At 37.0% G+C, this 23,773-nt stretch overlaps 1 protein-coding gene across 4 annotated transcripts; it reads right to left on the bottom strand.

Annotated features, from left to right (window-relative positions):
- Positions 1-690: 690 nt before the first annotated feature.
- LOC101855285 (vacuolar protein sorting-associated protein 33B) lies at positions 691-23,488 on the bottom strand. Of its 4 annotated transcripts, XR_004859005.1 has the most exons (20): positions 21,344-21,513; positions 16,701-16,864; positions 15,626-15,706; positions 15,244-15,308; positions 14,567-14,684; positions 13,187-13,327; positions 12,738-12,842; positions 12,271-12,364; positions 11,445-11,522; positions 9,983-10,056; positions 8,960-9,046; positions 7,695-7,788; positions 7,136-7,210; positions 6,590-6,654; positions 5,716-5,817; positions 5,089-5,340; positions 4,556-4,652; positions 2,962-3,072; positions 1,286-2,236; positions 691-1,246 (listed from the first exon to the last, which is right to left on the bottom strand). XR_004859005.1 is itself a non-coding variant. In XM_035971887.1 (19 exons), the coding sequence occupies exons 2-19, from the start codon at positions 16,758-16,760 to the stop codon at positions 2,154-2,156; spliced, it is 1,782 nt and encodes a 593-aa protein (XP_035827780.1). In that variant the 5' UTR covers positions 16,761-16,864; positions 23,470-23,488; the 3' UTR covers positions 691-2,153. The 4 variants fall into 4 exon arrangements, 3 of the variants coding, with proteins under 3 accessions (XP_035827780.1, XP_005106439.1, XP_005106440.1); XM_035971887.1 differs by lacking the exon at positions 21,344-21,513 and adding an exon at positions 23,470-23,488 and having other exon boundaries at positions 691-2,236; XM_005106382.3 differs by having other exon boundaries at positions 691-2,236.
- Between the last annotated feature and the right edge of the window lie 285 nt (positions 23,489-23,773).

The following is a 23,773-nucleotide window of genomic DNA, read 5'->3' as shown; positions in this document are numbered from 1 at the left end:
AAAGTGTGGAATCCTTATTCCTTTCACCCCCGTTTCCAAATTTTTTTTCTCTCACCAGTGTCCAATAAGGGGGGGTTACCCGTTAAGTGTCCCCTTTTTGTTTTGGTAAGTGTTTCACGGCGCTCGCTACTGCACAAGGTCATATGAGCGCATGGGACACATTAAACATTTTTCAGTTGGTAGGAAATTTTAAATTTTGCCAGGGTGGCGGCCGAAGCCTCCTCTTATCGATTTTAGACCCACCAAGGGATCTTTAACAAGCGCAACTTGCACAAGGACCCTCCGAGATTTTTCCCCCTTGTCCGAGAAGGCTAGGAGTAGACCTTTCTTACCAGAAGATCAGGGGTGTGACTGAAAGACAGCAGTAAGAAGGAGCCAAGGAGTAGCAGTAGAAAGGCTGCAGAAAGAGTAAGGAGCCCAGAGGAGGGGCCAAAGGAGGTGAGGGGATGGGGGCAGAAAGAGGAGACCTCGAAAGCAGATGACAGAACATTGCTAGAGAGCAGAAAAGGAGGTGAAAGGAGACAATTTTAGATTTTAAAAATTTTTCTGTTGCTACCCGGATTCGAACCCTGGACCTTTGAATGAGAGGCCAACACCTTAACCTCTAGGCCACGAGAGCCCCTAAGTGTCTCCATTGTGTCCTCACAAAAGTAAATGGAAAGTAAAGGAAAATTAAAATAAAACTCAGACAGGTAAATATTATCCTTTAATTTTCTGTGTGGATTGTACATGATCACAAAATTTTCCATTAAAAAATAACAAAACAAAAGGAATAAGCAATGGACTCTTTTACAATTATAAGCAAGGCTGTACAAAAAAAATGGCTCACTCCTTATACCTAGGCAGAGCTAAATATCTGAACTATTCATGCAAAGATGGAAAAAAATCCTCAATTTATCTAACAGTCTGTGGCATTTTCTCTCCCTATCTTATTCTTATTCACAGACATATATATAGAATCTATAATATATTCTGTCAATATTTGCTGTTATGTACATTGCATTTGAGCTTTCTAAAGGAATAAACAGCATGAAGTGCATTTATAAAATACATTGCAATTTTTTAACAGGGGGAGAAATATTTAATTGGCTAAACAAAAGCAAAAGTCAAGTATGGTACAACATCAGCTAAAGCATAATTACAACTCCTTTTCTTTCTCTCTCCCACAGAATGTATGATGCAAAAACAAATTGTCTCTCTCCTGCAGACACATGATGCAAAAGCAAATTGTCTCTCTCGCACAAACCTGTATGATGCAAAAACAAATCGTCTCTCTCGCACAAACCTGTATGATGCAAAAACAAATTGCCTCTTGCCCATATGCAATAAACAAATCTCCCCCACAGAAACATATTAAGCAAAAACAAATTCTCTTTCTCCCATACATAGTTTGTACATTCACTCGGTCTGTTGCTCAATGATCAATATATTACAATTACAAGCATAAGTCTTGGAAATACCATTCTCTTTGAACTCGCTATTCAAAGCTTATATATTCATGTTTAAAAAGTCCAACTGGTTTAAATTCTCTAAAGATATATTTCACTGATGACAGTAAGTTTTTAAATTTCATTTTACATCATTTGGAATTAGCTATATACTAGTTAGTTCAGGGCAGTAGGTGGTTGGCAGATGCTCAAGTGTGGTCTGCTCTTTTCTATCGAACATTTATCGTCATTATCTCTCTTCTTTTTTTGTGTTTGTTACTCTCTTGTAACACCTCTAATCTTCGGTACTTATACCAGATGAAACGAACAGGGCAAAAAATCTCACAAACATGTTCTGATGCTTCTGTGTAAAATGGGAGAAAATCCATGATTGAATCAATCTCGAGAGCAATACAAACACACTCCACGTAGAGTGCCTTAAACAGAAATGGCAAGATGATCCTCATTCAAATCCAAAACAGCCCATTTTTTAACTTGGGTCGTTTCATGAATTTTTTAAGGTTCACAACTCACTTGACTTATCTCAGTCCTGGAATTTTGGAATGTAGATTTGGAGTTTCTGCCTCTTTAAAAATTTGTTGTATTTATAGTGGTGTCAAACATGTTTGCAACTGTTGTCTTTGGCACACCTTAAGAAACAGTTTGTCTACAGATAACTTAGTAACCATCAACTAAGTTTAGTTGCTGTAAGGTGGATCCTTGGTCTTAGCGTCCTGACTTCTCCATTATATCACCCAGCAGACTTTGGCTACTAACAATGGCTGTTGTGGCAACAATGATCCGCACTCCTGTTGAAGAAAATTTTCAAGAAAAATTTGTTTCTCTTCATTAAAAAAAGCCAATATTATCGCATGGTACTTGGAAATCTATAAATTTAAAGGTTATTTTGTTCAGCTGAGCTGTGAATCGATGATGAAAGCTTTGATACAACTAAAGAAAGCAATCCATGTGAACCATGGAAAGTATTCCTCTGTCCACAAAAAATGCTGCCAACTATAAAAGTGTATCCCTCTCTTTACATATTGCCAAAATTTATCTCTTTTTAAGCACTTTCATTAAGTGAAACGGTGAATACTACACTTCATTTCTTCCACTTCAGCAGGGAATGTAACATAAACTACTCACAGATTTTCTCAGAAATTTTTTATGAGTGTTTGTCCATTGACACAAGAAAATTATCCAAATAGCTTACATCCATTCTATTTAACTCAATTACTCACAAGAGATGGATAATAAATTATAGATTTGATCATTCACATCTCTCTGGGGTCATGTGAAAAAGCACTGAATTTCTAAACACTTTAAATTCAAACATACAAAGGCTTTTTGAGATCTCAGATCCAAAAAAGCACAATTTGAGACGAAAGTCAATAAAAGGAGGACTTTTGAAATAATTAAACATTTTTTTTCAAATGCACATGAATATATTTTGAATCTAAAGTCTTCAGCACCCATAAATATGTTTATGGAAACAACGTGAAGAAAGTCATAAAATTGTATTGCCATGTCTTACCAAGTTGTCTCGAGATGAAACGGAGTGCAGAGATTTCACTGTAGGTACAGCCACCCAGGAAGTACACAAGGGCCACTTTCATAACAGGGTCAGTCGGAGCACCAGACCTACCTGTAGATACAGACCATGCACAATAGAAGGCTATAGCTTATCCCATTCAGCTTCAGCATTTCTGTACATTGACATCAGGGCCTCAATTTAGAGTAGGTAGCGTAAACACGGCCTCACGGGCACTCGCGGCCTTCTGAGCGTGTGGTATTGGTGAAGTCGGTGTAACTCAGATAGCTGTTTCTTTGCTCTTTAGCTATAAAACACCAAATGCTGTATACCAGGTAAAAGTTTGCTTTTCCTCGTTACATAGGTGGAAGTTGTTTATATGTCAGATTATTAGGAGCTAGAGAATTGACGAGGAAAGCGAAGCCCCAGGCAATTGGAATGTGTAGTCGGCCGGTTCAAAAATAAACACGCGAGCATTCAAATGCTCTGCGGAAAGATTGATGATTAAAAACCGTCTTTTTATTGGCGGAGAACTGTAGAGCTTTGAAAAGGCTTTCCCTTGGTATATTTTTTGGCCTTTGGCGTTTAAATAGAAAGCCTTTAAAAATACTGTCAAAGTTTTCAAAGATAATTTTTCACACGAAGTAAGTAAAATACCGGCCCAAAAAAGGTACCAATAGAAAGATCTGTTCATTTCTCTTAGAATAAAGTAATCAGCTTGGAATTATTTTGCATCTATCCTTCTGCGAAACTCGGAAAGCATGTGACCCCCCCATGCGGGAAGCACTTGGTACACTATAGTATAGAGCCGACTTGCTCGCCGCGAGAGGCTGGTGCAGTCACAGCCGGGTCAGCGTTCGGTATTTTTGTCGAAATAACGACAGATCATCCTGTTTGAAGCTATAAAATACTGATTTCTAATGATCTTACAGTCTTGAAAAAAGTAGGCTTCATATCTATGTTATAGTGATTGTACTCTGTTAAGGTGGAGATGTTTGGTGCACTTGGTACTCTTTTATTACCTGTCAAACAAGGGGTTGCAGCCAGTTAGTGACTTTAGCAAATTTGATCAAATTTTAAACAGCTAACATTTTCTAAAATAATTGACTGAGAGGCTAAAGAATGACACCAAAATGCTCAGGAGATATAGGCCTTTCATATGGAACAGATACATTTGGCATTCAGCTACTTTGAAAATTTAGTTTCTGGTACCTGTCCAGAGAGCCTGGCCTCGATCATGTGCTTCGGGCGCAGGAAGACATTATTTGGTAAGACTAAGAGACATCATTATCAAAACTTTCTTTTTCAAAAGTGTAAAGTGAAAACTTAGAGAAATATACACACTCAGACATTGATATTCAATTTGAAATTAAATTTACCAGATGCTTTCCTTACTGATGTTAAGTAATTCACAGTTTTTTTATGCATTGCACTACCTTAGACTGATGTATTCCATTTCCAGACTTTTCACAAAACAAAAAGCCATTTCATCTAAAAACAGAATGATGGAGAATTATTTGGGCAGAATGGTATCTTTTTTTAAATCTCAAAGAAAGAAAATCAGTAACATCTTGAATCTAATTTTTTTAAAACTTACCAGAAGCTGGTTGCTTCTTTTGTTTGATGTCAGAGAACAGACCACCACATAATCTTCCAACTTCTTCCAGACCAACGAGGGTATCTCTTGTCAGGATCTGAGGCAATAAATGAAGTCAATGTCTCCCTGCCCTGGCAAAGTCTGGTAGATTTGCACATTTATTAAGAACCATAACAAATTTTGAATTTGTTTTTACTTTCACATTGTCAGGCTCTTGTATGACTCTCTTTGGTGTGAAAAAAAATATGAGGTGAAAATAAATGGATTTGAGGATTAAACAAGCTCATTTGACTCACAATACAGCTCAGCAGAGTTGATACAGAGCAAAAGGATGTAGTGAACTTGACAAGTTTTAAAATAAAATAAACTAGTTGACAATAATGCAATAAAAAATATGTTACACTGTAAAAATTGTATATGATTCATTCAAAGGTGATAACTAGAACTAAGATAAGATAAGATGCCCTTGAGAATGGAAAGAAATGAACAATTAGAAAAAGAAGCTATGACAAAGTGCAAAAAGTCACTCTCACCTGCTCAATCAGCTTGCATGAGATAGGAGTGTATGCACCACTGAATATGTAGGACATGTCTGTTGGAGTCTTCAGATCAGTCTCCTCCCCTTGCTTGGGGACCAACGCCAGCCGACGGTTCAACATGCGGTAGTTGGACTTTTTGCCCAATGATGGTCCTGCTCGATTCCCAACTCCACCCACCTCCTGCACGGTCAGGAGGCCTAGTCTCTTTAGGCTCAGGAATGTTACCAGGTGCTCAAATCCATGACTCTAAGAAAAAAACATTGGCAAAACATAAATATGACAAAAATAATTAAAGGAAAAAGCACTGATCAGATAATCTTCTTTCAGAAAAGTAAGTACAAATTCAAATCTAAGGTAAAAAAAAAAAAGACAGCATGAAAATCAGAATTGTAAGTACAAATTCAAATCTGACAGCTTGAGAAGATTTTTTAAAGAAATGGTAATGAAAATGTTTTCTTACTTTCAATTTTACTTATTTCGCAGTGGATGAAGTAGCATATGACTTCATGTTTAAACTATACTTCTTTTTTTCCCCCCAATAAAATGTTTAAAAAAAACCCACCTAATGGTTAAAAAATTCAACTAAATTTGTGAAAGACAATAATATCATCGAGCTCTTACATGCAAAAACTGGGTAGTGAGATTTTTGTAGTCACGAGCACTCAAACCTTCTTGTGTAAGTGAAAGAAGGCACATCAGTCGAAGTGTAAGTGTTGGAGAAAACTGAAATAAAGAATTGTAGCGTTAATGCACACAAGACAAGATCATTTGGAAGTCACCAACCACGGTAGCGTTAATGTACATAACACAAGAAAGCAACGACAACAGTTAGGGTTCCGACTTACTCTTCACAAATCAGTTCTCTAAAACACATTACACGAACTCGTACTTCAGTATAGCCGATCAGAGCTGTAACTGTAAGGTAGTTGCTCTCTAATCAGGACTTCACCAAACTGACTCTTTTCCTTGTGTGCAGCTGGTCAACAGTCAATAGTTCAAGGAGGAAAAAAGGTCCCTAAACTCGGACAGTCATGAGGAATGTAAAAGCTCACCACAGATTGGTAAAAACATATCCCAGGGCCATGATAAATTACACGACTAGAGCACAACCATTCAATTAAGTCACATTTTACAGCATTGCTAATCTATAGATAATACATTGACAATTGTAACCCAGAAAGTCATCAAATCGTACACAATTTAAGCTTTTTAACTTATGAAATGTTTTCAAATTTAAAAAATCGCAGAGTTTTCACGACCAAATAAGTCTTACATGAAAACAACCAGTGTAAACCATGTCAATAACATTTTATTCTCATACATATCTCTTCTAATGGAAATCTACAACTTCAACACAATTTTCTTGGCAGGTCAGTTTACCATCTCAATCCCTAAGGGTCAGCAGTTTAATTCATAGTTTACTGGACATTCATTGAAGTTATCACTCCTAAAAGAATTCGTTAGGCAAAGAAAGAAGAAATTTTGACCAACGTACCTGTTTCTGGAGACATTCCTCTATATAATTCAGGTTTTCCTTTGTATCTGTACCTTCTAATAAACCTGCAAAAGTGAAAATTTAACTATAAAAAAAAACTGAACAAAAATATCTTTTTAAAGCAGAGCACTGACTCTCTTCATTGGATCTAATAGCTTGTGCACAATCTGAACAGTCCCATAAAATAAGGTAGTCCAAAAACAGTGCATAAGCCGCCTTGCCGCCTTCTGAGCGCATGGTTTTGGTGAAATCGAGGTACTACAGCCAAAATGAAATATTCTTTTTATTACATGGCATACTTTCACGAAAAATGTTTATAATCTGAATTCCAGATAAAAATGAGGAATATATCTGAAGTTGACGAAACTATTGCAATAATTCAATATCAATCTTTAGTCTTAGAACTTTTAACACACTACAATATTTTAAACGGTCAAAGCATACCATGCTACATATGTGATAAACTGAGACAAACTACAAAAAATAACTAATGAACTCCACATTATATCACTGCCGAAAAGAAACGAAGAAAATAAGCCAACTTACTGTGTTCTGTCCTTATGAAGCTTTCAAAATCAGATTTGTTCTTGGTCTTCATTATCACCTCACAAGCTCCTATGTCTGTGAAACACACAAACGCCATAATTATTAAGCAAAAAGAATACTTTGAAATATTTCTCATGTTCACAAACACTCATAAACATTCAACATACTTTTCTCATAATGTTGAAAAAGTTAAAGTGTAAAGTGTTAACTTCAATTCTTGAATTCCTTCCATAAGAAAATCTCGGAGACCTTCACAATAACTCCTTGGCAAGTGAGTTTATTTAAATTTACCATTTCAGACACTAGAGGATTTAAGAAGAGGCAACATGAAAGAAGCTGTATGTTTGCTTTGCTGCTTATTGAACAATCTCAAATCCTGCTCACGTTTTTCTTTCTTCTTTTGGTTTCTCTCCCCGATTCTAAATACTTGTGTCAGTTATTTTGTCCAACAAGAAACGGCCTTGAAACAAGGAGTGGACCCGGGTCAGGGTCCCTCTACTCAAGACACAAGCAAGAATACCGATGCTGAAGCTGATCCTACAGTACTAATGGAACGTACGTGTGGCTAGCAATTTCTGTTGATGCTTCAGCACTCGCAGCTCATTGGCGACATATTCCTTCATGTCTCCGACTGTCTTCAAGTTGTTCTTTTTCTGCAGAAGAAATAAGTAACAAATCTTACTTTTAGGATATCTTATTGCCTAGATAGAAAGCATTTTTACTATATAAAGCTGATACAAGGTTTTACTTCACATGATGCACTTGCTGGATTTCTCAACTTTTAGAGCTCAAGACCCACTTCTGGTTGTCAAACATTTTCTAAGGATCACCTTCCCAAACAAAGGAAGAACAGAATAAATGTGAAGTCTAGCAAGACATTGGAACTTTGCAGGATGATCTGCTTCCCACCTAACCAATGTTTTACAGAGTATAATTCGAAAAAATGGGAAATCAGAGGCTATTAGATGAGGCCTTTTTATTATGAAGAGACTTGCTGTTAACTGAAGACAACCTCTTGTTGGATTCGGTTGTAATATAGTGATAAATAGGGCTGACACAACATTGTCCACCACAGAATGACATTGACAGTATAAACTTTACAATATTTTAATTCTGTCCAAACAGAAAATCAATGTTAAGTGATAAAACTGTGAAACAGATATATGACAAACTGAGTAAACAGAATTCCTTCACACTTTAACAATTATACTGTACCCAAGCAAGGTTATTTTAGATGCTATTGTACTCTGTTTCTCAATTAAACAGTATTTGCAATAATACTTAATAAGCTGACTTTTTTTCTGAGAGCAAATTGACATTTCAAAAGTAAATTTGCAATATGTACCAACTTTGAAACATCTTCATACGAACAAAATAAATACAAGATTTAAACTCGCCAGCTTTATATAACATGATGAATATAAAGGAGTATAAACATTTCAGCCAGTTTGGCAATTCTTATCGAATTTTTGTTTTTTGGGTCAACACCTTTTACATCCATACAACAACACTTTATGTGTGAACTTTACAGCAAAACGCTCATTATAGGCACAAAATATGTAAATTTTAAGTTTAAATGACTTTCAAGCTTTTGAAGTTACCAGATTTTGGTGGCCATTTTCTCGCTGATTTAACTTCCGAAACCAGATGACCCCCACCTTCTTTAATCGCAAACATCCTGACTTCTATTCAAGATAGATGGGTTTTTCTTTCATCAAAAGTAAGACAAATAAACAAGCTTTAAGATGATACCAATAACTCCACATGCCCAAAAACGGACGAGCGCCTGATTCCACCGCATCGTAGCACAAATGTAAAACTTACACTGTAAATAGCTTGAAGGTCTTTGGCTTTTGCACTCAGATAAGAAAATACATGAGCAAAGTGCCGGTCACGAATCTGGCTGTAAATCTGTTTTAAAAAAAGAAGGAAAAAAGTTGGCAGTGTCCGGTCTGGCAGAAAATCTACATAAGCAAAACAGAATACAAAACTATACTAATAAGTTTACACAGCAACATATTCCATATTATTGGGAGATAAACTTTCAAAGCAATATATTGCTAGTCTTGTAATTTCTAGACATTATTACTTGAACTGAACAAAGAAAGACATTTAAAACTTGTGTACTTTAGTAAAATGTTCTCATTAACAATTTTCAGTTCCACAAAATCATCCAATACAAAAAAAGCGCAATATGAATAGCTAAAACAATTTCTTTGTTCAATTTTAAGCATACTGCAAAGTCAGCAGCTGACCCTTAAATATTAAAAGAAGTATTCATCTAAATTCATCAAAATAACTCACAAAAAGAATAAAGAATAAAAAAGCTGCAGGAAAAAACATTAAGGTCTCTGAATTATAACATGTTAACTGAAGTTTACAGCATTTCAATGAAATAACATGCATCGAGAAAGGAAAACAGTTCTTAGACATTTGAATCATTTAAGCAAAGACAGAACTGATTTCAAGTAGACTTCATGGATGAAGAGATAAGCGTTTAGGATAAGAAAGAACATTAGCAGTTGAAAGTAAAAAACGAGCAGGATGGTTACAGCAGTCTAAATTATTAACCCCAAACTAAAGAATCTCTCGTCTAAGTAAACAAGAGCACCTTTAAAAATAGAGTAAAGCTGTGTGGAAGGTGACAGACACTACATTTTTTTACGGGGAAAAACAGCCATCTACACTTCTGGTGTAGCATCTCCAGGTGGGATAGTCTTGTGCTCATATAATACATAAATGAAAAAACGCAAGAGGTCTAGCATGGGCTTTTGCCAAATCTAAAGTCTACATAACCCTTCAGTCATTTTTCATCTTGTAATGGAGACTAAACTGGGTAAGACTCACCTCATCCTGACTTGTGAGCAACAACTTCGTGTCTTTGTTGTCACCCGTCACAGAGGAGTCAAAGTTTATCATACCTGTTCATGAATATCAATATGTTCCACTTATATCATTTAACTGACATAGATAAATGTAACATATAACAGTAGGATATAGACATACAAATCATTTGAATATAAATGTGTTTTCAGACTCTTAGAAATACAGCATAATCTGAATAGGTCGAACACACATTACTTGAAATCACGCATTCGTTGAACAGTGCCTGTGGTGCCGTTTTCTTTTCCTTCTTTATCTTTGTAAGAAAATTACGCGAAGCTCAAACATAAACATGGAATAGTCGAACTAATCATGCTGCTGTAGAGGTCTAAAGTTAATGTCCTTTGAGGGGCACTTGAGGCAAAATAATAATAATAGTTAAAACAGAAAAAGGCAAGCAGCTCGCTAAGTTATTTTTAGAAGGCTGCTTGACACACATGCCCTCTGCGTGTGCCTAGGTCCTAGGCCTAGCTAGGCTTGAGAGGAGCAGGCGAAAGAAGGGGTTGCGCATCACATGATTGGCCGCCCCATCCCTCTGAGCAAAGGATTGCGCGCTTGGTGGGAGAGGCCGGACAGGGCTGCAGCGTTTCGTTATCGCATTGCTGACTACTGTTGCGATATATATGCTTATCTTGTCAAATTGTTCAGTTTTGAAATATTTGAAAAGGCACCGCTTGATTAGTGCAGATTAAAGACTGCTCACACTGACCCACACAATCAACTTGTCTTTGTACCGGTAGGCTCATTTACATTACCGATTGAACTCAAAAGTTTTGCTCATCGTGTTTCTTATTCTCAATAGCGTCAATTTCAAATTCTCTCAAATTTCAAATCAATAAGCATAGGTCTAACCAATCTGATCAAGGACAAAGGCCGAAAAAAGAAAAATCTCTGTTCCGACCCAATCTTTGTTGCTTCTCTTGATTCTCCGACACAGCCGATGCCATAACACTGTTCACGTATCCCTCGAACTACTGAGGTCAGTCTTGACAAATTCTTGACCAATTCGAGCTATCCGTGTTATACTGTATTTAATCATTTTTCAACAAACATTTTTCAACAAAATGAAAATGCCTAATTTTGACTTTCTACAGAGGATATACGTGACTAAAAACTGGTCAAATACAGAAAGTGTAGATCTCTCAGCTGTTAACATTACGAAATAAGTAAACACAGCTGTCTCCAGCTAAGATCCCACTTCTTATGAACCTGATCGTCTAAGATCCCGCTGATGTCAGAGACAGAATTTTTATAAACAAAAGTCACCCCTAAGTTCCTGCTCGGAAGGGCTACATTCGGCTGAGATTTTCCTTGCTTCAAAGCACCAGAATCTTAGGCAGAGACTACTGTACTAAAAGCCAAACATATTTATAATAATTATAATTGTATATCATATGTGGGTATCCCTACAGGTGAAAAAACTCACAACATTCAATGCCAAATGTCTCATCCAGCAGAGCTTCATATGTCATGGCTGAACACATTGGAGAAATCAAATCAACGTCTGTGAAGGTCAAGCAAGAAAAACAAGAACAAAATGAAAACGACTGATCATTTAGGACAAAAAATATTATGACACCACAAAATAATAATAATAATGATAATAATAATAAAAATAATAATAATAAATGACATTTATATAGCGCTCAACCCTGATTGAAATACACAGGCTCTGAGCACTTTACAACACAGTGCAACGTAAAACAGTAACATAAAACGTTGTGTTCTGACTAAATGAAAATCACTCCAAGTATTCCTCTAATTGATTTAAAAACATAAACGACTTCAGCCAACATTCGAATGAATCAAAAGATTTGATCTCTCTTAAAGTGCTTGGTAAAGCATTCCAGATCTTGGGGCCTTGGTATTCAAATGCCCTTTCACACATTGTTTTCAGTTTCATGGATGGTAAAATAAATTTCTTTTTGTCAGCTCATGACCTTAAACTGCGAGTTGGAATGTACAGTCTTAACAGATTTGAAAAATATGATGGTTCCTAAAATATACTGCATCTTATAATAATTAAAAATGAAATACATAGTACTTTATCTCTGCGTTTCTTGTCTTTACAAAGAAAGAGAATTGAAGTTAAAATATTAATAAAACCAGACTAACAACAATGAAGATAGCAACATGTTGGCTTTTTGTTTTTGTTTGTTTAAATAAGCATTTTCATAGACATAATTACTGAAATGATCAAACACAAAAGCACTATTGCAGCAGTGTATGTATTGGGGCCAACAAAACATTACCTCTGTCAACTATGAAAAGCTGCCCAACGTGAAACTTTGACTCTTTCCTGTCCACGTGAGCTTCAAACATGGACTGCATTAGCTCATAGGTCATCTAAAATGCAAGAACAAAAAGTCTGGAGAAACAATTTCCAAAAGACAGGTACAGACGTAAAAAAACAGCCTTCTCTGTATGGAGACTTTTTTCAGCTAACCAGTAGTAATGCCGTACAGTTTTAAAGAGATTTGTGATAGATTTAATTTTTAAGCTTATACCATACATGACACTTTATAATGTACAATACCAGTACTATCCTTTTCCCATTCAAAGTATGATCATATTAACAGAAAACATCAAGTTTTAACATGCATAATTCATTAGAAAAGGTATGTTAATTACCTTTTAAAAAATCACATTGTTGCCCTTTAAAGAAAAAAATCCAAAACGTAAATCAATGAAAATTATTCAAAACTCAAATCGTGCTTACCTTCGCTCCTTTCCCTATGGTGTAAACATTTGGTATTTTCCCAAACAATCGCTGAAGATTAACGAGAGATGATGCTACAGTGTGAAGATATGTTGTGTCATTTTCCTGGGAAAAAAAAATTAAAGTTAACAAATGAGGTCAGCTACACACATGAATATGTACATGGATGAAATGAAAGTCTTGAAAAGAAAAAACTAATTTATAGGGAAAATAGGGCATACAAACATTTAGTTATTTTAAATACAATTCAGCAATTCTTATTCATGACAAAATTAGCGGAGTATGAAAGCTAGACAACATTATTCACACAACCTTTAGCAACAACCTAAATTATAGATGTCTCAAATCAAATTGTTTTGCAAATGACTTATAGTAAATAAGTTTTTGCAGTGCTTGACCTAAACTTTCCTCACTCGACGTGTATATTAAGGCTTAAACATTATTCTTACAAGGTAAAAAGACTTGAAGAAATCTGGGGTCTCCAAAGATAACAGGTCAGTGTCCAGAGGGAACAATTCCAAGGGAAATTCATCCAGTGTGACATATCCCATCACACCCTCACTCTCTAGGATTTTCTCACAAATATGCAACTGTGGGAAAGAAAAGAGATTGAGAGTCATACTGCAGTTACGAAGACAGTGCACTTGAGATAGCTACAACTGAAAAGGTATGTGGCAGAATAAATCTTTAAAAAGTCCAGAAAACCTAATTAGCCCATGCCCCTTGCAACACTGAAATATATTCCATTGTATGACTACATGTGAGTGCGCCTAGAGAAAGGTACGGTACCAAAAGTTGCCCCAGACCGTTTCGAGCTACAGGCTGATAATGAAAAAACATCACACTTTTTTTTACCAAAATGTGTTTCCATAAAAGAAATTATAGATCTACCATTTTTTTACAATGTGCTCAAAGGGTTTTCATTGATTTGACTTCTAAATATTTTATTTTGAATTATTTTGAGGGTAGGGTATAATAAAAACAAATAATTAAAACTGCTTTTAAAAGGTGATAAAATCTATTCTTTGAGCACGTTTTCTCTTCCCTGCTATGTTTTACCATTGAATTCAGTTCATGATATTGATATCAACTGAATGCCAATATGGAAATGAATTTTCCGTGAATAAATACACTAAAAAATAGGTTTAAAAAAAGTTAGTATGTGTTCTCACGTTTGTTAAACTTAAATGCTCATTTTCTCAAAATTGTATCTTTACACCCAACCTAGCAAAATGTGCAATATTTCAAAAACTACTTGATATCTAAAAAATTCAAAGACCCGTGTTCAGCATTGAATTTCCTACAAGACCCATCCCTTAACTCAAAATTTGACTTTTGGTACCTTTCTTCAGGCACACACTCATATTTTAATATCACCTCAACCCTTTCCCTCCTGGTGTTGATATGCTGGCTTTGGTAAATGGCATGAATAAAGACCATCTGATGATATAGATCAGATTGCCTAGTGTGGTCTTTATAGTGTTTTATTTGTTTTCGTTCCTACATATCATGTGACCCTTAGAAGACTTCACAAACAAGAACAATCACTCGAACAAAATTGCATCGAAAAATAAGCGTCGTTCAGTGTGTATTGCCACTGAGTCATCAAGTTTTCTGTTTACAATATCCAACATCATACAAATAAATCCAGTACCTTTTTTCACAATTGGACTCAAAAGGATAATTCAAAAAGTGTCAAGCTAAAATAAAGATACATTTTTTAACAAATATAACATGAAACTATATGTGCATGTTCTCAATGTATCAACTAAGTAATGAATTTTAAAAAGCGACGTACTAAAACACATTAATAGAGGAAAAGTACTTACTCTTCTTGGGACAAAAACAATTTTGTATGCTCTTCTCTCTCCTTTACCCCTCTCAGTTTTGATATGATCAGCAATATATTTCATGGTAGTCATCTTGGGATGAACAAGATAAACTCGCCTGGAGACATAAGATAAAAGTAGCATTCAATTTAGGACAGGTTCTCTTTGTGACAAAATTTGGCCACATTTTATTTAGAACGAATCTCCGTGAAACAAACTTCAGTCTGTGTAAAAGGCAAAAGAGGTACTATAATAACTGTTTGATTAAGAGGGAAGCATATCAACCTAGTAACATAAAATAGAGTCGACAACGTAATATATTAGAAAAGCATGTACAACACAGGGAGAGGAGAGGCAGAATTTATCAATAACATCTTCCTACCATCCACTTCACTACATATAAAAAAAGTGTTTTATTTATATGTTTTCAAAATTTTTGTAGTTTAATGCACTCCTACTCTAACTAAATAAAAGCTAAATAATGTATTTCAAATAAAAGCTGAATTTACTTTGCAGAAACATTGGCAAGCTATATTATACAAGTGTCACCAAAGGCAGAATGCTAAAACACTGACTGGAATTGATATCAAATTATAATATAAGACGCAATCTAAGCAAGTTAAATGATCTACATTACACCAAAATGAAGTTTATTCTGGTGGAATGGAAGCACTCACTGTCCACAGCCAGGAAGGGCTTTTTGACCTGCCTCCAGTTTGAATATTTTGTCCACTCCATGTTCCTGAAAAAAAAAAAGATAAAATAAGGGGAAACATATCAGCAGAATTCCACCTATTCCCTTTCATCAACCGTATCATTGAAGCCCACAACAGGTGAATCTTCATACTCATCTTATGGACGAGAAGAAGAAGAAGAGTTGACTTAGTTCTATTCAGATTTTAATTATTTTTTAGCTATAAAAAAACTATATCAACATAGTAAAAGAATCTGTCAGCTTTAGAAACATGTCTTCTTTGGTTGAAACTTAATTGTACACTCATAAGCTCCATACATTTAAAAAAATGCTTCTACTGTCTGTTAGCAAGCCACAGTTCTCACCTTCAAAAAAGATATACCAGCCACTCTGTCTAATGGTTTGGTAAGGTCAGCATCAAGAACCAGATCCTTCGATTCAGGGATCTGAGAAAGAAAAATGATGATCGTAAAAAAATGAATGCATACAATAATGTAACCTATTACACACTGATAAGTAGGTAGGGGAACTAATATCCCAGCAAAATCTTATTTGAAAGTTCAAGATCATCCACCCACCAAGGCCTTACTGCACATTTTGAAGCTTATTCATTGTTGAGAACCATCCAAGACATTAAAAAATGAAGTTGCTAGCCATACCAAAAGGCTAAACTAGCAGGCTAGCTGTACAGAATACACAGGTCTCATTAGTAATTATTCAGGTTTAAAATACATGCACTGTCAGTAGGGCACCTTTTAGTTTCATCTCAAATACAAATGCTTTAGGTATTGCAAACTAAAAATTTGTATATAATTCAGTAGGCCTATTTTTTGCTGTTTGTCAGTCTAGCCATCATTATTAAACCGTCTACCCGTCATTAAGTACGGTTAGCCTAGCGGTCTTTTTTTTTTTTTACTCCTGTCACGCCATCTGGTGTTTAGGGCAGCAACAAAGGATCTCCAGCTCTGTCTGTTTTGGGCCATCTTGGTCAACGTCCCCCACGAATCGTTCCAGGACTTCATTTCAGACTGTACTGTGTGTCTCCACGTCACTTTGGGTCTGCCCCTCTTGTGAAGACCTTCGGATGTCCAGTGAAGGGCAGTCTTTACAATCAGAGTCTGGTTCTCATCTCAGAACATGCCCAATCCATCTCAATCTTCTCCTTGTTATTATGGTGGTCATGTCCTCTTGTCTACATTTCCGTAAAAGCTCTATGTTGGAAATCTTGTCGAGCCAGAAAATTCCGGAGGATTTGGTGTAAGCTGGTTGTATGAAAAGAAGATAGCTTGGAATGATCATGATCAGTCATCCTCCAGCATTCAGATCCATATAGGAAGCCTAGCAGTCTAGTTGTCATTAAGTACGACTAGCCTCTTCCTTAAAAAATCCCACACACATACATGAAAAAAAAAGCATCTTCACTGAGACAGAAACACTCACAGACACAAGCAGATGTGCCAACTGTGTTTTCAGCAGCTTGCTTAGTTCTTGCAAATCCATCAGGAAATCATTGAGCCTGTCAGAACCACAGGTGTATCATCCAATGTTTACTAAAAGCCAAGTCTTTTCTAAAGTAGTGAAGTAAAATTTTCCAAGTTCATAACCTGAAACAAAAAGGGGAAAAACATAAAAGTTAACCTTAAATAAAACCGAATGGCATATATACTACGACATCAAAATAATCTTCCCTTTTCACACGGTAAGAGAATTGCTTTGGTCAATCATGCATATATATAAAAAATCCACCTAGCTAAAGTAGCTTAATAAACCAAAACTTTTGTTACAATAAAGTAAAATGTAAAATCAATCTAGCACCACGTAGGGAAAAAATTTTCTGGTCCCATATATTTATTTTCTTAGTCAAACCTTGTTTGGATTTGGGGGGGGGGGTTACAACGAAGTTTGATTGTACTTGTATTATTTTCTAAAAAAACAAAGATTTCTGGGTCCCGCCAATTCTGCTATGTGAAGTGTGTGCATGCTAAACAATAGCAGCAGGCTATACATTGTCTCTCTCTATATCCAACTCAATTTCTGTCTTATTTGATTCAATGACGTCTTTTTTCTTATCAGGGGAATGAATCAGCGCTTTTTCCGTAGTTCCCACTCCCCTTATTTTGGCATATTTTATTCGAAATGTGCAAAATTGAGCTCGATTTAGCATTCGAGCAATAGACTAGTTCTAGGTAAAAGTACTAGATCTAGATCAAGGTAATTGATTTGTCAAATGAAGTGGCTATTCAGACTCGAGTCTGAATAGCCTCCCGTGGCTATTCGGATTCAAACTCCAATGTGCAGTATGGTATTGTATTGTCCTGATTTTATTTGTACATTATGTAAAGTATGCTGTTGGAATAGCTTTTCCTTTAGACCACTGTTACTTTGAATGACTGACTTTAGTTCCCTTTGAAAGGGTTTTAACTTTTCTCTTCTTAATTCCTGACTGGACTTCCAATTGATCAATAATTTTTGTCTTTCTCGTCAAATGTAGTGGGTTCAGACTACTTATTGATAGAGTTATAATCCTTTGTTGTTCTGAAACTTTTTTTCACCGCTTTGATCTCAGTTTGTCATTTCCCTGTTTGCATTTGTTGAGTAGTATTTCAGATATGGCAACTGTTGTTCACTTTTGACGTCATTAATACTTTACTTTACCTACTTATACTTTTTCATCTTCTGTAGCCGTTAAGTGTCGAGGGGAGATGCAGTTTTCTATGGTAGGCCAGCTCCGCAGCTCTTTCAGTTGTGATGTAATGTTTTCTTAGGGTTTCCTTGACACCCTCGATTCACCTTTTGCGTGGCCTTCCTCTTCCTTTGTAGCCTGAGCGCTTGGTGTTGTAAGCTCTCGAGGCTGGCTGGTCAGGTGACATGTGTAACAGGGAGCCAAATCATTTTATCCTCTGTCTTTCTATATAATGCAGGCAGCACTCAGTGCCGATAGCTGCTCTTACGTCTTCATTTCTCAACCTATCTCGTCTTGTAATGTTAAGGATTTTGCAGAGACATCTACGAACTTTTTAAAATTTGTGTCGAAAATTTTGGCCAGATCTTAGAAATCGAGGAAGGCCAAGGTCAAATTGCCTGTCCGCTTCACATCCGGTACCCGTTGATTGCACACACACATTGGAGTTTAGAGTCCCAATATAGCCACCGGAGGCTATTCAGACTCGAGTCCGAATAGCCGCGGCCTTTGTCAAAATAACATAATAAACGCAATGACAGCCTAGGGTTGTTAATTGCAAACAAGAAGTGAGTCTGGGAGATTGACTGTTGTCAAAACTGTCGCCATATTGTTTTGGTCGGATGTGGAAGTACAATTTGGCCAACTGTTCTTCAATAAACAGTACTGCCAAGTTGGAAAGTGAACCATTTTCCAGGCCATTTACTGTTACAAAGAAGCGTTTAATTCAAGTAATTTTCATTCATGTATACATAAGGAGATTCATTACTCGAAATATCTTCAAATATTCAATTTAAGTCGATATCAGTAAAGTTTTAACTTGATTACATTCCCGAAACAGGAAAATAGGCAAATAATAATTGGGGGGGGGGGGGGGGGAACTACCGAAAAAGCGCCAAGGCCAGTTAATGAGTTTTATAAATGAATCTAAAAAGGAACACTCCTCATCGTATTCATCATCATGAAGTGAGAGATCTGAAATGGACATTGGTGATCTTTAGAGTACACTGTCACAGTCACAGATATACAGTTGATCGGCAAGCAGTGATCAAAATTTCACACCTCTCAATTGCTATCCTGTCTGAAAATGATATGCGTCAGTCTTACTTATCCAATTACCAACAGTGCTTGCCGTTCATAAGACCACTGCTTGACCATTTAAAATTAAGAACAGAAACGTTTGAACATCTCCTTTGCTTCCAACCTTAGCCCCACCCATCAATGCCACCCCTCACTGCCATCATTGTAACAAACGAATCGAGGAACTCTTTTCTCGGCTGGGCGTAGGATCGGGGCGGCAGGCATTGGTCAATCTAATTTCCCACCTCTGGCTTCTGGCTACCCAGGAAAGTTTCCGTAGTGGCTCGCTACTTGAGCCCTCTCAGTCTCACGGGCAGTCGTGAGATTTCACACCCACACTACACTGACCATCTGCATCGCTCAGGGCTCACATGATGGGGTAACATCTACCCCCAAATTGGACCCCTACTCCCCTTCCTCGCCCAGTGGCATAGCCATAGCATTAAGTTTAGAGCCGGCGGAACCAAACTTGCGAGTTTTATTTCAAATCAGGGCTGAGCGGACAAAGCATTTTCCGTCATAAACAGGTGAAACCCTCAGAAGGGAGCGAATTTTTCTTTCCGTTTCTGCGTTGGACAGGTTTCCGTTTTATACCGGTAATTAAAGAGGAATATATGAAGGGGGGAGCGGGGAGATTCCGTTCAGGCAGGTTTCCGTTTTATACAGGTTTCTGTTAAGGCAGGTTCAACTGTATAGGCCTATATCTACATTTATAAATCTAGCAAACAAAACAAAATTGTCACTGAGGATGTTAACATTGCGGGTGACACGTAGGCATCAGTGCCTTGCTGTAGTAGTAGTGTATCAAAGGTTGTCATTATTCTCACCCGAGGTGAAAATACCAATAATATCCATTGTATTCTCACCCGGGGTGAGAATAATATTATATATATTTTGGTATTCTCACCCCGGGTGAGAATAAAATGAATATTATTCTCACCCGGTCTGAGAATGCAATGGATTTTTAGGTCTACCTGGGTGTTGAGAACGGATGTAGAAAATAATTTGTGAATTGTAAGAGAGTGGCCGTTCGTGACCTGCCCCAGATAGCGCTGGCCGATTTTTCTAGGCTCCCGCGGGGATTGTTATTGTTTCATTTTTTAAAAATCTTGAGTTGAGAGCATGCACGCATGTCTTCACCAAAACCCTAGACAAGTGTAAATATATTCTAAATTCAGAAAGGAATTCACTTGCCAGAGTAGTATGTTTTTAAAAATAATAGCCTTTAACTGAAAGCTGTTTAATGAAATAATAGTAATAGTTTGTCATTTGTAATGTTAGAATTGGCATTTGTTTTCAACACAAAAAACATGTTTAATTGTTATCCCTAGCAGAACCCACGATTATTTTTAAGGAATGCAGTGCCTTGACCCTAGGCTTATTTTTTTCTTAATTTTGATTGGTTGTAAAACCATTCAAGAGTAAAATTTTCCATTATAGAACCAATAAATTAATACTGTAGCAACAAAAGGTGACACTATTTGGTCAAAAGATAAGGTTTTTCCCCAAATCGACAATAGTCGCCTCTCGCGCCCGAGAGCTGGCCCGCCCGTTCTCAATTTTAGTCACCGCGCTCAGTGGAGTGAGAGAGGGATGGAGGCGAGTTTGGTCGCCTGGAGTGCTCAGTGACAGGGGTCCTATGATGCCCGAAATGAAAAAAGCGGGTGAGAATAGTAGGCTGTCGTTATTCTCACCCGGGGTGAAAATAACTAGATCTAGAAATCTAGATCTAGTATGAAATTTTATTCTCACCCGGCGTGAGAATAATATCCAGTTTATCCTCACCTCAGGTGCGAATAATCACTGTGGTATTAAAAGTTATCAATTATTCAAGTAGGCCTAATTATACTAATAATAGTCGAGAGGTTCAGAGCTGATTTGTTGTACTAAAACCAAAAGTTGTCAACAAGAGCAGGGGTCCTGTAATCCTGTACAAATAATGGGCCGTGCCGTGGTTGTGGGAGGGGCAACTTAGTTTTAGTTTTATGAGAGAGCAAGAACACCAGGGATCAGGCCAGGTCAAATAAGCATTTAAAATGTTTTAATCTACTAAACAACTCTTTACTTTACTAAACTAGATCTAGAGTATAGATCTAGATCTAGATAGATCTAGAATCTATATCTAGATCTAGAGGTCTAGATCTAGTCCAATCTAGAGCTAGAATCTAGATTCTAGAGTCTAGTTTTAGTCGGGAACAACGTAAATTCATCTTTTTCAGCCGGTTTTGACTTTGAAAAAACCCAGCCAAACGAGCAATTCCAGCTACAATATTCAGAGTGAAGCCATCATAGATCTAGAAGATATCTATAAAAATAAGCTTACGTGATGATGTTATGTTATGATCGAGTGTTGAGGAAGAAAAACAAAAAGCTCACTCACTAAACCTCTAGCCCTAGCATTGAGATCTAAGCTTAGCCGCACTTAGCAGCGGAGATAGCAGGCAGTTTTAGCTGTCATGTTTAGAGTCTTCAAGAGACAGGTAATTCAGAGTTGTGCAGACTGAGATTATATAAATACAGAATCAAATTGACAGTAAGTAAAAAGGCGCAAACGAACCTTTATTCATTTTATATAAATTACCTAGATCTAGTTTTCGTCCACACAAAAAAGAAGCAAGCAATAGTGATTTATCCTGAGTGAAAGAAATCTTGTTTCAAAACAAAATTGTTTATCAGGCATATCTTTGGTTTGTTCTTCAAGGAGGAGGAATAATTAAAACACGTTTTTGCCAGCTTGTCCATTTTATTCCTGCATATTTCACTTATTTGATTTTATGGATTGTTGGCACTAATTGTTAACAGAAGTAACGTGTTACAAATTTTTGGACTAGATCTAATGTTTTCAGTGTAAAAGAGTAGCAAGAACTAATAAATCTTATCTCAATTCTTACTGATAGCAGAACGTTATGGGGCGTCTTCGGTAACTTGCTTCTTTCCATCACTTTACTCAATTATCTGGCCATATTTAGCGGCGAATTCAATTTCAAAATGGAGACGACAACAAAACACTTGTCTAGTATAAGAAGGTAGATCTTTATTCGCGATTTCCCGTGTATTATAATCTATATCGTCTTAATTGAAACAGACGAATCCCACAACGGCTGGATTGAACTTTGGTGGACCCACTGTGTTTACCTGTATTAATGCGCACTAGCTAGATTCTAGACTAGAATTATGCTACTGAGGCCACCTCAGTATTCTGGCCGGCCACCTCTATTCTCACCCGGAGTGAGAATAGTGCAGGCGAGTCTTGTGGCTATTCTCACCCGGTGCGCGTTCACCAAATTTTGCGTTCACCCTAAACCATAGAATTCTACACTGTGAGGAAAAATTGTAGAAAACTGTGCCGTGAACAAACGTTCCATTTCAACTATAGCCTACTAAAAGCGTACAATTTTGTCTGTGGGCAGTGGAGAGAGAGAGAGAAAGAGAGAGAGGAGTAGCTCGAGAATTTCCGGGCAAAACAAAATGGCGACCCGCGTAGTTCGGCTCGATTCGAAAAGTTAAATAGCAGTAGCATCTTTGTAGACAACCAAATTAATTTACTTTTGTGTTTTAACATAATTTTTTAACTTTGTTTTGGTCAATTTGATCGTCCACACCGATGATAGACAGTATTCAGAAAGAGACAGAGAGAGAAAGAAGAGGGGAAGAGTTGATCTTGCGAGAACTTCCGGGCGGGTGAGAATAGCCACTTTCATTCTGGCCACCTCTATTCTCAGTGAGAATAGCGCAGGCGAGTCTTTTGGCTATTCTCACCCGATGGGCGTTCAGCCTAGGCCAACCAGTGAAGCGTTCACCCTGAACCACAGAATTCTACACTGTGATAACAGAATTATAGAATTCTGTGCTGTGAACAAACGTTCTAAATCTAATCTAGAAATCTAGATTAGTAATAGATCTAGATCTAGATATATATCTAGATCTAAATCTAGATCTACTACTACTGTTACTGTTACTACTGTTAGTGTTAGCCTAAAACTAAAAGGTAGCGTCAATTGCCACCGAGTGACGCGGTGGCAATTGACAAAAATGGACTTTGGTATTTTTTTACTTTCCCTCCCGTCTCACACTCAGCTACCAGTTGTCCATTTTCTACTAAATATTGATGCGCTGAACACGAATATCAACTTCATTTCCGTCGCAAATTAATGGTTTTTGAAATATTTGATTGTTTTTAACCGAGATAGACATGCTTTGGACCAATCGGGGGGTTCCAGGGGGGGCCTGCCCCACTGGGGTAAAAGAAAATCTGGGGGGTTACAGGGGGGCATGCCCCCCTGTTTTTACACCCATAATTTGATATTTTACAGTTAGATTTGAAATTGTCTTGAAAATAATTGATTTGCGACAGTTTTAGTGGCTTTATGTGTGATCTGCAGCAAACAGTACAGCAGTTTGACCCCTGAAACAGTGCATTTGTGTGCGGGAGTGAAAGTAAAAATTTACCTGGACTTTTTGTCAATTGCCAGCGAGTGAAGCGGTGTCAAGTCTGAAAGGCCACCTCTATTCTCACCCGGGATGAGAATAGTGCAGGCGAGTCTTTTGGCTATTCTCACCCGGTGCGCGTTCACCGTTATAGCCTAGATCTAGGCCAACAAATTTTGCGTCCACCCTAAACCACAGAATTCTACACTGTGATAACAGAAAAATTGTAGAATTCTGGGCGGAAATTCTGTGCCGTGAACAAACGTTCCATTACAACTGTAGCCTACTAAAAGTAAAAGCGTACAATTTTGTCTGTGGGCAGTGG

Source organism: Aplysia californica, unplaced genomic scaffold, assembly GCF_000002075.1.
Source record: "Aplysia californica isolate F4 #8 unplaced genomic scaffold, AplCal3.0 scaffold00530, whole genome shotgun sequence".
Lineage (NCBI taxonomy): Eukaryota > Metazoa > Mollusca > Gastropoda > Aplysiida > Aplysiidae > Aplysia > Aplysia californica.
This window is presented reverse-complemented; position numbering and strand designations above follow the sequence as displayed.